At 43.3% G+C, this 17227-nt stretch overlaps 2 protein-coding genes across 8 annotated transcripts; both read left to right on the top strand.

Moving 5' to 3' along the window:
- Positions 1–7470: 7470 nt before the first annotated feature.
- LOC112233671 (urokinase plasminogen activator surface receptor-like) lies at positions 7471–9851 on the top strand. Of its 7 annotated transcripts, none has more exons than XM_024401445.2 (6): positions 7471–7629; positions 7808–7903; positions 8094–8207; positions 8367–8519; positions 9315–9431; positions 9515–9851. In XM_024401445.2, the coding sequence occupies exons 2-6, from the start codon at positions 7855–7857 to the stop codon at positions 9706–9708; spliced, it is 627 nt and encodes a 208-aa protein (XP_024257213.1). In that variant the 5' UTR covers positions 7471–7629; positions 7808–7854; the 3' UTR covers positions 9709–9851. The 7 variants fall into 7 exon arrangements, with proteins under 7 accessions (XP_024257213.1, XP_024257209.1, XP_024257215.1 ...); XM_024401441.2 differs by having other exon boundaries at positions 8091–8207; XM_024401447.2 differs by having other exon boundaries at positions 7492–7629; positions 7846–7903.
- Positions 9852–14796: 4945 nt separating this feature from the next.
- LOC112233673 (urokinase plasminogen activator surface receptor-like) lies at positions 14797–16963 on the top strand. Its single transcript, XM_024401448.2, has 5 exons — positions 14797–15302; positions 15499–15615; positions 15797–15952; positions 16086–16190; positions 16332–16963. The coding sequence occupies exons 1-5, from the start codon at positions 15254–15256 to the stop codon at positions 16520–16522; spliced, it is 618 nt and encodes a 205-aa protein (XP_024257216.1). The 5' UTR covers positions 14797–15253; the 3' UTR covers positions 16523–16963.
- The last annotated feature ends 264 nt before the right edge of the window (positions 16964–17227 follow it).

Below are 17227 nucleotides of genomic sequence, written 5' to 3'. Positions count from 1 at the left end.
AAATGGTACCTGAATAAGGAAGCATGTCATGAGAAGGCTTGCCAGGTCACCTGATAAACAAACCTACATCCTTGGGGAAGGCCCTTTCCTGTTTCAGCATGACAATGCCTCTGTGCACAAAGCGAGCAAGGCCTAATCGCCCAACATCCGTGCCCTCACTAATACTCTTGTGGATGAATGGAAGCAAGTCCCTGCAGCAATGTTCCAACATCTAGTGGAAAGCCTTCCCAGAAGAGTGGAGGCTGTTATTGTCACGTTCTGACCATAGTTATTTTGTGTTTTCTTTGTTTTAGTGTTGGTCAGGACGTGAGCTGAGTGGGAATTCTATGTTTTGTGTTTCTATGTTGGGTTTGTTGTTTGGCCTGATATGGTTCTCAATCAGGCAGGTGTTTGTCATTGTCTCTGATTGGGAACCATATTTAGGTAGCCTGTTTTGTGTTGGGTTTGGTGGGTGGTTGTCTTCTGTCTATGCTCCAGATAGGACTGTTTCGGTTTTCACATTTGTTATTTTGTAGTGTTCTCATTTATCGTCTATATTAAACATGTTGAACACGGAAGAAAACCGTTATAGCAGCAAACGGGGGACCAACTTCATATTAATGGCTTTGGAATGAGATGTTCAACGAGCAGGTCATGTAGTGTACAGTACAACTGTTTCCCCGGGGAACCAGGGCTATCGCTCAATGCAAGCCATTTAGATCTATGGTGTTATTCCAGGCTGATGTACATGTACACTATAAACAGGGTCCAGAGTTTTCCTGGTCAGGCCATGCGATCAGGAAAACCTCAAAGGACCTTTCACCCAAAAGTCACTGTGAAGTCTTCAAGGACTGCACACCGATGGCTGACAATGGTGTATTCATGAATATAACAATATATACACTGGAGATTATACTGCTGATGAAGAACAGTGATATGACACACACAAATGTTACACAAATGATCGACAGCACAAGCACATACACATCCAACTGATTGTAATCAAACACTGTGCATAAAGAAAAACAATGTGCTTGTAATTTGGTCATTTAGTTTCTGTAGGTTTAATGAAACATTGGTGTTACAGGATACTGTTATTATTGTTTTCTATACTGAATAAAAATATAAACACAACATGTAAAGTGTTGGTCAAATGTTTCATAAGCTGAAATAAAAGATTGTAGAAATGTTCCATTTGGACAAAAAGCTTATTTCTCAAAAATGCTTGGCACAAATTTGCGAGCATTTCTCCTTTGCCAAGATAATCCATCCACCTGACAGGTGTGGCCTATCAAGATGCTGATTAAACAGCATGATCATTACACAGGTGCACCTTGTGCTGAGGACAATAAAAGGCCCCTCTAAAATGTGCAGTTTTGTCACAACACAATGCCACAGATCTCTCAAGTTTTGAGGGAGCGTGCAAATGGCATGCTGACTGCAGGAAAGTCCACCAAAGCGGTTGCCAGATAATTTAATGTTAATTTCTCTACCATAAGCCACCTCCAACGTCGTTTTAGAAAATTTGGCAGTGCGTCCAACCAGCCTCACAACCGACTACCATGTGTATGGCATCATGTGGGTGAGTGATTTGCTGATATCAATGTTTTGAACAGAGTGCCACATGGTGGAGGTGTGGTTATGGTATGAGCAGGCAGAAGCTACGGACAACGAACACGATTGCATGTTATCGACGGCAATTTGAATGCCCAAAAACACTGTGACAAGATCCTGAGGCCCATTGTGAGGCCCGTTTATTTTTAAAGGTATCTGTGACCAACAAATGTATATCTGTATTCCCAGTTGTGAAATCCATAGATTAGGGTCTAATGAATTTTTTTAAATTGACAGATTTTCCCATATAAACTGTAACTCTTTGAAATTGTTGCATCTTGCGTTTATATTCTTGTTCAGGATAGATTGTTGCACCTGCATGGGTGAGAACAATGAAGTGTGCATGAATGTTATACAATGTGTTAGAGTTGAAGACCACCCCTTCAAATACACAGGTGAGTTCATTTTGAGTGGTATAAAATCCCCTGGGACATATGTGACATGTTTTAGTGACTTTTTTTAGTTTTTAATGTTGCCAGAGCCCTCCAAAGATGGAAGAAATTACAACCTCAACGGGGGCTGTGCCTCAGCTGACACATGCCGCTTGTCTGCTAAACTCCCCTTTGCTACTAACTACAGCCGTTGTAAAGGGAGTCTGTGTAACAAAGTCATGGGGATGAGTCTGAGTTCTCTCCCTCTTCTGCTGGGTCTCCTCCTTAAGTACTACTTAAGTCATTTTTGGGGGGTATCTGTACTTGTAACGAACCTCGTCCTCCTCTTCTGAGGAGGAGTAGCGAGAAGGATCGGAGGACCAATCTGCAGCGTGGTAAGTGTCCATCATGTTTATTAGAATACATAAACTGAACACTACGACATACAAAACAATAAACGTGAAATGAACGAAACAGTCCCGTGTGGTACGAACACCCACAACCCAAAAGTGAAACCCAGGCTACCTAAGTATGATTCTCAATCAGGGACAACAATTGACAGCTGCCTCTGGTTGAGAACCATACTAGGCCGAACTCAAAAAGCAACATAGAAAAACAAACATAGACTGCCCACCCAACTCACGTCTTGACCATACTAAAACAAAGATAAAATAACAGAACTAAGGTCAGAACGTGACAGTACTTTACTTTACTATTCATATTCTGGACGAATAAAAGTATGTACTTTTTACTCCATACATTTTCCCTGACACCCAAAATACTTGTCATATTTTGAATGCTTAGCAGGACAGAAAAATGGTCAAATTCACACACTTATCAAGATAACATCCCTGGTCATCCCTACTGCCTCTGATCTGGCGGACTCACTAAACACAAATGCTTGGTTTGTAAATGATGTTTGACTGTGCCCCTGGCTATCCATAAATTTTAAAAACTAGAAAATCATGCTGTCTGGTTTGTTTAATACAAGGAATTTGAAATGATTTATACTTTTACTTTTGACACTTTTACTTTTGACCAAATATTTTCAGACTTTTACTCAAGTAGTATTTTACTGGGTGACTTTCACTTGTACTTTTTTTAATCTTTATTTTTTTATCTTTAATTTTATTCAAGTATGACACCTCGGTACTTTTTCCACCACTGGCCACAATAGATGATGTCACCATAGTCTAAGACCGGTGTCACGACTCCGACCGAAGGACACTCCCCTTCCCGTTCGGGTGGCGCTCGGCGGTCGTCGTCGCCGGCCTACTAGCTGCTACTGATTATTTTCCTCCCCCTCCTTATGTGTTGATTGAGTGCACCTGTTTTGAATTAGGTAGTAGGCTTTATTAAATTAGGTGTTCTGCTTGTGCCGATAGATTCTCCCTTTCCCGTGCACTCCCTAGATAGCCGGCCATTAGGGTCAGGGGTGGTCAGGGAGACCACGATCCCACTGGACATGGTAACGCAGGGGAATCATAGGGAGCGTATCAGTCTCTATATTATTGATTCGCCTGCGTTTCCAGTGGTGTTAGGGATTCCCTGGCTGGCCCGGCACAATCCAAAAATTTTGTGGAAACAGGGGGTTCTCCAGGGGTGGTCAGAGGAGTGTTCTGGAAGGTGCCTGGGAGTTTCCGTCGGTGCCACCTCGGTGGAAAGTCCAGACCAGGGTCCCACAGTGCATTCCCCGAGTATGCCGATTTGGCAATCGCTTTTAGTAAAAAGAAGGCGACTAAATTACCACCACATCGACCGGGAAGGGATTGTGCGATAGATCTCCAGGGTAACGCTGCGCTTCCCAAGAGTCACGTGTACCCATTGTCCCAAGAGGAGACGTTGGCTATGGAGACATAAATCACGGAGTCTCTGGGACAGGGGTACATTCGGTCCTCCATTTCACCCGTCTCCTCGAGTTTCTTTTTTGTGAAGAAGAAGGAGGGAGGATTGCGTCCGTGTATTGATTATAGAGGTCTAAATGCCATCACATTGGGGTTCAGCTACCCACTACCTCTCATTGCTACGGCAGTGGAATCCTTTCAGGGAGCGCAGTTCTTCACAAAATTGGATCTCAGGAGCGCGTATAGCCTGGTGCGTATTCGGAAGGGAGACGAGTGGAAAACCGCATTTAGTACCACATCGGGCCACTACGAGTACTGCGTCATGCCGTATGGGTTAAAAAATGCTCCAGCCATTTTTCAATCCTTTGTAGACGATATTCTCAGGGACCTGCACGGGCAGGGAGTGGTTGTTTATATCGATGACATTCTGATCTACTCAGCCACTCACGCCGCGCATGTGTCTCTGGTACGCAAGGTGCTTGGTAGACTGCTGGAGCATGACCTATACGTCAAGGCTGAGAGGTGTGTGATCTCCAAACGAGCCGTCTCCTTTCTGGGTTATCGCATTTCCACCTCAGGGGTGGAGATGGAGGGTGACCGCAGTAAGGCCGTGCGTAATTGGCCGACTCCAACCACGGTAAAGGAGGTGCAGCGGTTTTTGGGTTTTGCCAACTACTACCGGAGGTTTATCCGGGGTTTTGGCCAGGTAGCGGCTCCAATTACCTCACTGCTAAAGGGGGGCCCGGTGCGGTTGCGATGGTCAGCAGAGGCGGACAGAGCTTTCAATAGGTTGAGGGCGCTGTTCACGGATGCACCCGTGTTGGCGCATCCGGACCCCTCTCTAGCATTCATAGTGGAGGTGGACACGTCCGAGGCTGGGGTGGGTGCCGTGCTATCACAGCGCTCGGGTACGCCCCAAAACTCCGCCCTGCGCTTTCTTCTCGAGTAAGCTCAGCCCAGCGGAGCGTAACTATGATGTGGGGACCGGGAGTTGTTAGCGGTGGTCAGGGCTCTGAAGGTGTGGAGACACTGGCTTGAGGGGGCTAAGCACCCCTTTCTCATCTGGACCGACCACCAAAATCTGGAGTATATTCGGGCAGCTAGGAGACTGAACCCGCGGCAGGCAAGGTGGGCCATGTTTTTCACTCGATTCCGGTTCACTTTATCATATAGACCGGGCTCCCAGAACGTGAAGGCGGAGGCACTGTCCCGCCTTTACGACACAGAGGATAGGTCCGCCGAACCTACTCCCATCCTTCCGGCCTCAAAGCTGATGGCACCGGGCTGAACCCGCGCCTCCTCAGTGTCCTGTGGGGCGGAGGTATGTGCCGCTTGGTGTTCGGGACCAACTGATTCGGTGGGCTCACGTCCTACCCTCCTCGGGTCACCCTGGGGTGAGGAGGACAGTGGGGAGCCTTCGGGGGAGGTATTGGTGGCCTACCTTGGCTAGGGACGTTAAGGTTTATGTCTCCTCCTGTTCGGTATGCGCCCAGAGTAAGGCTCCTAGGCACCTTCCTAGAGGGAAGTTACAACCCCTCCCCGTTCCACAACGGCCATGGTCACATCTATCCGTAGATTTCCTGACCGACCTTCCCCCGTCTCAGGGCAACACCACGGTTCTGGTGATTGTGGATCGGTTCTCTAAGTCCTGCCGTCTCCTCCCGTTGCCCGGTATCCCAACGGCCCTACAGACTGCGGAGCCATTATTCACCCACATCTTCCGGCACTACGGGGTGCCGGAGGACCTCGTTTCTGATCGGGGCCCCCAGTTCACGTCCCGAGTATGGAGGGCGTTCATGAAGCGTCTGGGGGTCTCGGTCAGCCTGACCTCCGGTTATCACCCCGAAAGTAATGGGCAGGTGGAGAGAGTAAACCAGGAGGTGGGTAGGTTTCTGCGGTCGTACTGCCAGGACCGGCCAGGGGAGTGGGCGAGATACATCCCCTGGGCGGAAATGGCCCAGAACTCACTACGCCACTCCTCTACTAATGTGTCCCCCTTTCAGTGTGTGTTGGGGTACCAGCCGGTCCTGGCACCGTGGCATCCGAGCCAGACCGAGGCTCCTGCGGTGGAGGAATGGGTGCAGCGCTCCAAAGAGACCTGGAGGGCCGTCCAGGAATCCCTTCAACAGGCTAGTGGACGGCAGAAAAGGAGTGCTGACCGCCACCGCAGTGAGGCCCCCGTGTTTGTACCAGGGGACAGGGTCTGGCTCTCGACCCGAAACCTACCCCTCCGCGTGCCCTGCCGGAAGCTTGTGCCGCAGTGTGTAGGGCCGTTCAAAGTCCTGAGGAGAATAAACGAGGTGTGTTATCGATTACAACTCCCTTCCTATTATCGTATTAACCCCTTGTTTCATGTGTCTCTCCTCAGGCCGGTGGTAGCTGGTCCCCTACAGGACGGTGAGGTACTGGAGGTCCCTCCTCCCCCTCTGGACATCGAGGGGTCCCCGGCGTATACGATACGGGCCATTCTGGACTCGAGACGCCGGGTGAGGGGCCTGCAGTCCCTCGTGGACTGGGAGGGGTACGGTCTGGAGGAGAGGTGCTGGGTACCCACCAGGGACATTTTGGATCCGTCAATGTTGAGGGATTTCCATCGCCTCCATCCGGATCGCCCTGCGCCTCGTCCTCCGGGTCGACCTCGAGGCCGGTGTTGGCGCGCTGCGGGTGCCGCACGTCAGGGGGGGGGTACTGTCACGACTCCGACTGAAGGACACTCCCCTTCCCGTTCGGGTGGCACTCGGCGGTCGTCGTCGCCGGCCTACTAGCTGCTACTGATTATTTTCCTCCCCCTCCTTATGTGTTGATTGAGTGCACCTGTTTTGAATTAGGTAGTAGGCTTTATTAGTCAGTCGGCCCGCAGAGTTCCTTGTGCGGGATTAATTATTGTGACCATCTGTTTAGTGTACTTGTGTGCACGTCTATGGGTTTTGTGTTTTTCCCATTTTGAGGGTTTTCCCTGGACCGTTTTAAGTCCCCCTGTTTGGGGGCATTTGTTTGTTCATTACGCCCTGTGTGTTCGTGAGGGTTGGCTTATGTTCGCCGTTTGTCGGTGCATTAAAATAGCACTCACCTGAACTCTCTGCTTTCTGCGCTTGACTCCTCACCCACTACACTCAGATCGTTACAACCGGTAGGAACTTTGACAGAAGGATCTGCTTTCTACTATTAAGCAATAGTATTTCTACACAAGAAGCCCATTTGTATTATCAGCTTCTTAGGTAACTCATCGACTGAATGTGCTTTTCGTTAAAGACAACTTGTCGTCTATCCAAATTCAGAGATATTTATGAGCAGGGGTACGATCAATGTGGCCACCATCCAAGCTATAAGATGCCGAAACATTTGAGTCATTATGGTGCGCTCTCGAAAACAAATGAGGAAGCATGTTATGAGAGGGCTTGCCTGGTCGCACAAGAAACCTATCAGCACCCTTTAAAACTTTAAGTCACAATACTTGCCAACTATCTGATATGAGATTAAATTAAAAGATCATTGAATCTCATCAAATAGTTGAACACTGGCTTATTTACATGTGTTTTACTTGAAACTCAGGAATGGGAGTGCATTGCATAGGAAGATAGATGTAGGAATTGTACTGTATGTTCTTTGATTTATGATACATGTATTTTGACTTTGTAACCTTTACTGTGTATGACCTTTGAGTGTTGTTTAAAAACTGTTAGGAGGAGGGTGCAGAGATCGAGCTGCAAGATTTCATGCAAAAAGGAAGTCACGTTTCCTTTCTCTTGCTTGTTTAACAATAAGTGGACCTTTATCCCGTGAGGCCTGGAGTTTACATCAGTGAGAACAGTTTCACAAGGGTAAGCCTATAGTATTATAATGATTTGTAGTAGTTAATAAAAATATTTTATTAATATGGACGTAGGGTCTAAGGACTGTAAGATAGATGGTGGAAAGTGAGTACATTTTTGTTTGAATTTCATACAGTACTCTGCGTGTTTGTCACTCACTTCTACTCACATTTGAGTTCTTGAACAGAACCACTTCCATCTTCCAGTTATTTTTTTACTGCATAGCTATCCAAGATGAAGCTAATCCTGAAAATCTCCTTCACCTTCACACTGTTCTACACAGGTAACCTTTCAAATGGTGTTGTTTGGTTCCAATCTGTTATTGGAGCCAAAATGTCAATATGTTCACCTTATTTCCACATACGGTAGCAGTTGGTATACAAGTTTAGTCTGTTAATTGTTAGTTAGTGCGTTTGATCAATATTTAGATGTTTTGTGACTTTATTCCTGCGATCTGGTGTATTCTTCAGTAGCAGACACACTACAGTGCTACACTTGCGAGTCTGATGAGTGCAGCGAAGCAGCGTTGGAGATGTGTTCTGGGGGAGAGGTGTGTTCCACTAGGACAACTGTATTTGGTGGTTTAGGTAAGTCTGGTTTGGAGTTGAGTCTGTTCTTGTAATGAATGGTTGCAATAAATTCCAGGCTGGTGACATAAATATGGTCCTGATTTCCCCCCTGGACAGAAGAAACTCGGGGCCCTTTCACTTTAAAGTCACTGTGAAGTCATTTTTACACCCCGTCAGGCACCAGAGTCTCTAAGGATTGCACAACGAGAGAGGAAACCTGTGTATTCATGGACGCAACAACAAGAACATCAATCAGTGGTGGATACACACACACCTCCAACGCCGCGTACTGCTGCAGCACGGACGGCTGCAACAAGAATACTCTCCCAGGTAAGCTCATACATCATAACGTTTCTCATTTCTTCAATTCTCTCAGAATCACACTGGTGACATGGTTTCAGTATTTCATAGAAACACTACGGGCAACATTTTCTTAGTTTAACATTGTGCATAGTGAAAAACTTACCATGAACATCATTATAATCTAGCAGCCTGATTTAATTGGATTATTTTCTTCAACAATGCATTATAAAGAGATCACTAAACTCACCTCCTTATGACACACATTGAAGAAAGAAAAGTTTTAAGCAAGATCACACTGTGAGTATACAGTGTGGTTTATGGCTCTTTTGCATTAGGAAAATGTTTCCCCTATGCATTGTCAGTGCCTGATAAGTGGAGACTACTACTGATATAGAGCTGCAGGTAACCTAGGAGTGTTGGCAGGAAGTGGGCTGGCAACCGGAGGGTTGCTGGTATCAAATCCAAGCTCCACCACTGTGGCAGCCCCCCGCACCTCTCCAAAACATGTACGTGTATTTTCACTATGTGTTTCGGAGGGATTTGTTTATAAATGGACGTCACATGTCGGTTGGACCACTCGATTTGACCAATAAAGTCATCTTGTTTTAATAAAGGACAGAACAGTGACATGACATCTGAAGCATGTATAAGGCTACACATCTGAGAGACAACACAAGCACAGCCATTATGTCAAACACTCCAACTGATTGTAATCAAATAATTGATCAATCAAGTTCTTGATATTTAGTTTAAAATATGTAGGTTTAATTAAGGACTTGCTTTACAGGATACTGACATTTTTATTTTTCACCTGTGGTACAGTGCTCAGTGACAAGCCCAATAAACTACAATGTTACACCTGCAAGAGTAAAGAGGATCAAGTCTGCAACACAGTTGTACAATGTGTTGGAGTTGAAGACCACTGCTTCAAATATACAGGTAGTTAATTGTCAGTGGCATGAAATCCCTCAAAATATTTAACATTTGCTTTAATGATTTGTTTTTGTTTTTCATGTTGCCAGTGCCCGTTGGTGATGGAAGTAATGATGGACGACACCTGGGCTGTGCCTCTGCTGATGTATGCCGCTGGTCCGAGACATCCCCCTCTACGCCTAACTTCAACTGTTGTGAAGGGAGTCTCTGTAACAAAGCCACGGGGATTGGACAGAGCTCTCTCCCTCTTCTGCTGGGTCTCCTCCTCATCTCACTGGTCTAGTTAGTGGGAGGATTCATGGTAATCCCAACCGTTAAGAGTGATGTGTGTCCACAAGATCAGGAAACGTTGGAGGTTAATTTGTTAGTAGAAATTAGGAAGTTTGATGATTTGTATAAGGCTTTTAAAATAAATAGTAAAAAGTAGGCCGTTTTAATATCTTTAATTTGGCACTCTACTCTGTAGTGGGATATGATTTTAACATCACTGTATTTTATAAATGCTTATTATCACTATACCACTGCAGTGTATGTTACATAATGTATAGTACAAAGCTCAAGGTTGCACCCTTCCTCTCTCATAGGGTCCGATCAGGCCTTTCCTATGCACTTCTCAGTAGTTGGTATTCAGACTTACCTTATGAAGGTGCATAACGGGCCTTGCAGGTATGGTTTCCTTGTGCTCACAGAGTTTTCATTCAGTAGGGTTTTCAGTACATTTATCTTCAGCAATTCCGTTAAAACCACAATATGTAACTTTTTGGGTGACTCGACCAAATTCACATAGACATGTGAGTTATAGATCTTTCATTCCCATTGAAAGCAAGTCTAAGAAGCAGTAGATCTGTTCTATGTGTACTATTTCTATGCTTCCCATTCTGAAGTTCCATTTTTGCATAATTTATTTTTGGTTTTGTACACCACTTTCAAACAGCTGAATATGCAATATCTTTGGTTATGGAAAGTATATTTCACAGCGGTTTAGATTGTCCAATGATTATCTACACAATGACTGCTTGTTATGTCACATTAACTGAAATTCCGAGAACTATTTGATTTTTTGCAAACAGCAAATGGCGGAGTGATTTCTGCACAGGGTGTCTTTACGGTGTACCTTTAAGTAGAATTTTGTGGACAGACTAGAGTGCATTGAGAGAATGGGTTCAGAAAATAAGAATCAATGAGGGAAAGCCATCTAAATATATGCATATTCATTACTATTACAACACCAACTGGTAAATGTAAAAATACTCTGATCTTGTAGATTATGAATCATAACAAAACAGGTTTGGAGAGCCTTTATGCACAAAAGACACAATGTATAAAACATTAAGAACACCTGCTCTTTCCATGACATAGACTGACCAGGTGAATCCAGGGGGAAGCTATGATCCCTTATTGATGTCACCTGTTAAATCCACTTCAATCAGTGTAGATGAAGGGGAAGAGACAGGTTACAGAAGGATTTTTAAAACTTGAGACAATTGAGACATCGATTGCTTATGTGTGTCATTCAGAGGGTGAATGGGGAAGATAAAATATTTTCAGTGCCTTTGAATGAGGTATGGTAGTAGCTGCCAGGAGCACTGATTTGAGTGTGTCAAGAACTGCAACACTGCTGGATTTTTTATGCTCAACAGTGTGTATTTTTATTTTATTTAATCTTCATTTAACTAGGCAAGTCAGTTAAGAACAAATTCTTATTTTTTAATTTAACTAGGCAAGTCAGTTTAGAACAAATTCTTATTTTCAATGACAGCCTAGGAACAGTGGGTTAACTGCCTTGTTCAGAGGCAGAACGACACATTTTTACCTTGTCAGCTAAGGGGATTTGATCTTGCAACCTTTCGGTTACTAGTCCAACACTCTAACCACTAGAATACCTGCCACCCCTCACGGCCTACCCGGGCCAAACCCTAACCCGGATGACGCTGGGCCAATTGTGCGCCGCCCTATGGGACTCCCAATCACAGCCGGTTGTGATACAGCCTGGAATCGAACCAAGGTCTGTAGTGATGCCTTTAGGACTGAGATGCAGTGCCTTAGACCACTGCACCACTTGGGAGCCCAAGAATGATCCACCACTCAAAGGACATCCAGACAACTTGAGACAACTGTGGGAAGCATTGGAGTCAACATGGGCCAGCATCCTTATGGATTGCTTTCGACACCTTGTAGAATCCATGCCCAGACAAATTGAGACTGTTCTGAGGGCAAAGGGGGTGCAACTCAATATTAGGAAGGTGTTCCTATTGTTTTGTACACTCAGGGTATGTTGATGAATCAAAAATACAGTGGTTTGATTCATTTTGAAAATTGCCACATTCAAATCTTTAACCCATGGTAATGTTGGAAGATTAGTGTATATGCAATGATAGTAGGGAGAATAGTGTACAATAGTAGGCTATTGACTCGTCTATTGCCTGCACTAACCATGGAACTGTGTGATGACACAAACTGTTATGGCTTGGTCTGCACTCGGCTCCATAGCGATTCAATTAGACTACAAGTCCTTTTGGTAACACTTTACTTGACACCCAGTGTCATAACACGTTATAACCATGTCATAATATGTCATACCAGCTGACATTACGTGTCATAACCTGTCATAATATGGTTAGAACCCTGTCGTGACACATATATTTTGACTTGTTGTGACAAATTGCGTTATTTTATGGCTGGTTATGACACCTGCTTAAAGAGTGTCAAAACCTATAAAACCTCCCACACAAGGCGAAACATTCCATGATACCGTAGCCTACGTGTCAACAGTATGTTTATGTTATATAACATTTTCTGAAATGTATCATATTAAATTATCATTGTAATTGCGTACACATTGATGTCAGGCATGCACATACCCCAATGCTCTGTTGCTGACGACTGGGATGAATGCAGGAGCAGATTTTAGGATCAGGATAAAAACGCCCTCTTTTTGACTGATGGCTGACATAAGGGCATGTACGTGATAGGCCTATCGGGCTTATATGATTATGATGGTCATAATGCTTCATGGCAGTGTCATTAAGGGCATTTTCCACGTTATTTAAAATGTGATGGAAAAAAAAAACGACTGTAAAGATTTTATTACAACAACAGCAAAGGATTTTTAGAAACAAACTTTCAAACGAAAGGAAACTGAATAAATGTGGGTTTTGACACGCTTATGTAGGTGTTATAACCAGCCACAAAATAACACATATCACAACAGGTGTAAACATATGGGTCATGAGAGTGTTATGACCATATTATGGCAGGTTATGACACGTTAAATCAGCTGTTATGACATATTATGACATGGTTATGACTGTGTCATAAGATGTTATGACTCTGGGTGTCAAGTATAGGGTTACATGTCTTTTTTGAATATTATCAAATGTTACTAATGATCCTCAGCAACAACCACATGTCCGTGACGATGTTTCCAGAGGAAGCAAATGAAGGTAAATGAAACAATCCAATGAAATGAAATGATAATGTAGACTATACCAACTGAAGGGAACTAACAGTAAATTGTCAGTTGAATATATGTGGTTATTAGATATATATGTGGTTACACAGTTTCTGTACAGCACTTTGAGATATCAGCTGATGTACGAAGGGCTATATAAATAAATTTGATTTGATTTGATTAGGCCTACTGATGGTCGATACTGATAGTGGTATGTAAAATGATTAGAAATAGGGAACAGAGAAAGTCGGGGATAGCCTATAATTAAGACATTTAAGAGTGCCCATCCTTGCAAGTTAAAAGGCCGTACAATTTAAATTCTGCATAATGGGTCCGCATTTCATAAACTACTGTGGGATATGTTGATATGCTTCAGTGTGCTGCCATATGGCTGGTTTCAGCGATTATAAGGTCAAATACATCTATATCTAAAACACGTGTCATTTATATTTACAATTCCCTTATCCAAACTGATTACTCATTTAACTAGTTCTTATCAATAGCTCTTATCAAGTTGCAAATCACTGTGCATAGAAAACGGTATTACTTCTTTCGGAGAAAAATGAAGTAGATGTTTTTTTCTCACTTGGAACCGGCAGGTTTGCTACACCTTATTCATGGTTTCCTTGTGCATAAAGGTGGTGGAAATATTGGGAAATGAAGTCAAGGTCAGAATATGGCGTATCTGTAGACACCTCCGCCACACCTTCATTTATCTGATCTCCACCCCAAACGAATAGCGGGTGAATAGCACCCTATCCTCATGCTTAAGTTCAAAGTCAGAATACATACTGTATAGAGAGAAAAGTGCATACAAAGGGAATAGAGTTCCATTTACGCGCTTAACTCAGGTCGGAACTGGGACCATAGTGATGGGGGTAATCCACGTTATGTACATTTAATAACAATGTGGGATTCCAAAATATGAGTTTATGTTTGTTTGACATTTTCTGTACGTTTTCTACTTTTTAAAGTACTCTCGGCAGACTAGCCATTGGTGGGCTAAGAGAGGTCCTAATAATAAATAAACGATAAAAAAAAAATTTAAAACGGGTTTTATTCGTACCTGAATGAGGGAGTGTGTCCTGAGAGGGCTTGACTCCACAGGTGTGTCTGTCTGGAGTCTGGAGCAGCGTCCTGGGCAAACTGTACACTGAGTCTACAAAACATTACAAACACCTTCTCTTTCCGTGACATAGACTGACCAGGTGAATCCAGGGAAAGCTGTGCTCCTTTACTGATGTCACTTTGATGAAGAGGAGGAGACAGGTTTAAAGGGAGGATTTTTAAGCCTTGAGAAAATTGAGACATCGATTGTGTATGTGTGTCATTCAGCGGGTGAATGGGCAAGGCAAAATATTGAAGTGCTCTTGAACCTGGGTATGGTAGTAGTCACGTTCAATAGTTTTCCATGTGTATCAAGAATGGTCCACCACCCAAAGGACATCCAGCCAACTGGACACAACTGTGGGAAGAATTGGAGTCAACATGGGCCGGCATCCCTGTAGAATGCTTTCGACACCTTGTAGAGTCCATATCTGATGAATTTAGGCTTTTCTGAGGGAAAAAAGGGGTGCAACTTAATAATAGGAAGGTGTTCCTAATGTTTTGTACACTTAGTACACTCAGTGTGGATCAAGTAATTGACCATTATGAAAATAGAGTCTATATGAATGATAAAAAAACATGATTTGTTCCAGTTTGACCTTACTGTGAGCATGATTTGTTCCAGTTTGACCTTACTGTGAGCATGATTTGTTCCAGTTTGACCTTACTGTGAGCATGATTTGTTCCAGTTTGACCTTACCGTGAGCATGATTTGTTCCAGTTTGACCTTACTGTGAGCAATGATTTGTTCCAGTTGACCTTACTGTGAGCATGATTTGTTCCAGTTCGACCTTACTGTGAGCAATGATTTGTTCCAGTTTGACCTTACTGTGAGCATGATTTGTTCCAGTTTGACCTTACTGTGAGCATGATTTGTTCCAGTTTGACCTTACTGTGAGCATGATTTGTTCCAGTTTGACCTTACTGTGAGCACATAAAGGAATGCAAAGGTGACATTCACACAAAAAGGACGCAGTGTCAGCAGCAAATGTGTTGAGCAAATGTTGTATATTTTGTTTGGCAGACCTTTGTGTCTGCTATGATAAACCAACCACTCTACAGCCCTTGGAAATATGGAGATAAATGTCACATTTAACAATGCTGTACCTGATACATTTGGGGGATTTGGGAAATTAATGATTAACTTATGTGGATAAGAAACAGTTTGAATAGGCTGAACGATCAGTAAATGATGTGAAACGGTTGAAAGACAGCTGTATTTGTAAGGAGCTCAGTTCATTTGTACCTCGTAGCGGTCTATCTATCCACGATGAAGCTCATCCTGACAATCTCCTGCGCCTTCACACTGTTCTACACAGGTGACTTACTGAATCCATGTAGATTGGTTCTTACATACACCTTATTTTGACATACAGCCGTTATGTTTAATTTGATGTATAATAACACGATGACGATCGCAATTGATGAGTTTAGTTAATTGTTTGTTTAACGATGGACCACTATTGATATATACATGTTTCTTTTTTTCATAATCTTGGATGCTTTGGTTTCTAGCTGACATGCTCAATTGCTACACCTGTGAGCCTGAGGATGAAAAATGTCGGACAACAGTATTAAAGAACTGTGTGAAAGCAGTATGTTCCACCTTAACAAGCATAGAATATCCTTCAGGTAAGTATGGAGTTGAGTCTGTTCTTGTAATAATGGGTTGTAATACATTTCAGACTCATTACACATTGAAGTATTTTTCCCCCAATATGTTTCTATTTTATATTTCAAATGTACAATTGCACCATTGTTACAGTTTGCATTGTGAATGATTTTGAACCTTTCCTCTCTCCATCATATTCAGATTCCATCAGAGTATCTAAGGGTTGTACGTATGTAGCCAAAAACTGTTATTTCATGGATAAAGTAACAGAACTGTCAATGAACAACGGATACTCACAAGCCTCCCAATCCTCGTTTTGCTGCAACACGACAGGCTGCAACATAGACACCCTCCCTGGTAAGAACACCCATCTTGTCAAATTTACAAGCTCTCCATTGATGGTCTAGTTTGAGAAAAGCAACGCTTGATATTTATTAGTTTGCGTAGGTTGTTATTTAATGACATGGTTGTTAATCTGTGGTCTGGGCAGCCCTCAGTGACAAGCCCAATAAACTACAATGTCACACCTGGGTGAATGGTACTTATGAAGTTTTGCAATGCATTGGAATTGAAGACCACTGCTTCAAATATAAACGTGAGTTCATTTTCACTGGCATGAAACCCCATGAGACGTGACACGTTTGAATTATTTTAATACTTCATTTCTAGAGTTCCAAAGAGACATTGACAACAGAGATGTTTTACAGTCCTTTTTTTTTGTTTTGCATGTTGCCAGAGCTCACTCCTGATGGGGGCAAAGTCACCATTTATGGAGGCTGTGCCTCCAGTGACTCATGCCTCTGGTCTGAGATGCCCAACCAGACGAACCTCAACTGCTGCAAGGGGAGTCTGTGTAACAAAGCCATGGGGATGAGTCTGAGTTCTCTCCCTCTTCTGCTGGGTCTCCTCCTCATCTCACTGGTCTAGTTAGTGGGAGGATTCATGGTAATCCCAGCCGTTGGTGTGATATCCACAATAAATCTATGTGTCAATATATTGGTACATCTAAGAAATTTGAAACATAAGTAATATTATTGTGTTTGGATGTTCATTTATTCGCAAAAGAAATGGAAATTGTAGAATTATTTTAAAATCTGTAGTCACTCATGTCACTCTTTACTCTTTACTTGTACATTACGTTACTGTATATTATAAACTGGGTGGTACGAGTCCTGAATGCTGATTGGCTGACAGCCGTGGTATGTCAGACTGTATACCACGTGTATGACAAAACATGTATTTTTACTGCTCTAATTACTTTGGTAACCCGATTATATTATGCCTTTATATTATTAAGCAATAAGGCCCAAGGGGTTTGTGGTATATGACCAATATACCACGGATAAGGCCTGTAACCAGGCACTCTGTGTTGCATCGTGCTTAAGAACAGCCATTAGCCAATTTATATTGGCCATATACTACACCCCCGTGGGCCTTATTGCTTAAGTATATAATGGCATAATATCACCACAAAACTATGTTACATACGGTACAGTGCAAAGATCAAGGTTGCTCCCTCTCTCTCATCAACTTCAATTGTACTCTCTTCCTAAACAAAGGTCTTACACACATCTGAAAGCAGGAAAGGAAAAGGAAATAGAGAGAAGGACCACCAAACATCTGATGCTAAAC

The sequence above is a fragment of the Oncorhynchus tshawytscha genome, linkage group LG25 (genome assembly GCF_018296145.1).
Source record: "Oncorhynchus tshawytscha isolate Ot180627B linkage group LG25, Otsh_v2.0, whole genome shotgun sequence".
In the NCBI taxonomy this organism is placed as follows: domain Eukaryota; kingdom Metazoa; phylum Chordata; class Actinopteri; order Salmoniformes; family Salmonidae; genus Oncorhynchus; species Oncorhynchus tshawytscha.
Note: the sequence above shows the minus strand (reverse complement) of the source record. Positions and strands in the feature narration are given on the sequence as shown.

Excerpts from the sequence above, each read along its gene's own strand:
- LOC112233671 (XM_024401441.2), top strand. The coding sequence starts at position 7,855 with ATGAAGCTAATCCTGAAAATCTCCTTCACCTTCACACTGTTCTACACA. Across the intron at positions 7,904-8,090 it reads CTTCACACTGTTCTACACAG|TAGCAGACACACTACAGTGC; the intron begins GTAACCTTTCAA and ends TGTATTCTTCAG. Across the intron at positions 9,432-9,514 it reads CCACTGCTTCAAATATACAG|TGCCCGTTGGTGATGGAAGT; the intron begins GTAGTTAATTGT and ends TCATGTTGCCAG.
- LOC112233673 (XM_024401448.2), top strand. The coding sequence starts at position 15,254 with ATGAAGCTCATCCTGACAATCTCCTGCGCCTTCACACTGTTCTACACA. Across the intron at positions 15,953-16,085 it reads CAACATAGACACCCTCCCTG|CCCTCAGTGACAAGCCCAAT; the intron begins GTAAGAACACCC and ends TGGTCTGGGCAG. Across the intron at positions 16,191-16,331 it reads CCACTGCTTCAAATATAAAC|AGCTCACTCCTGATGGGGGC; the intron begins GTGAGTTCATTT and ends GCATGTTGCCAG.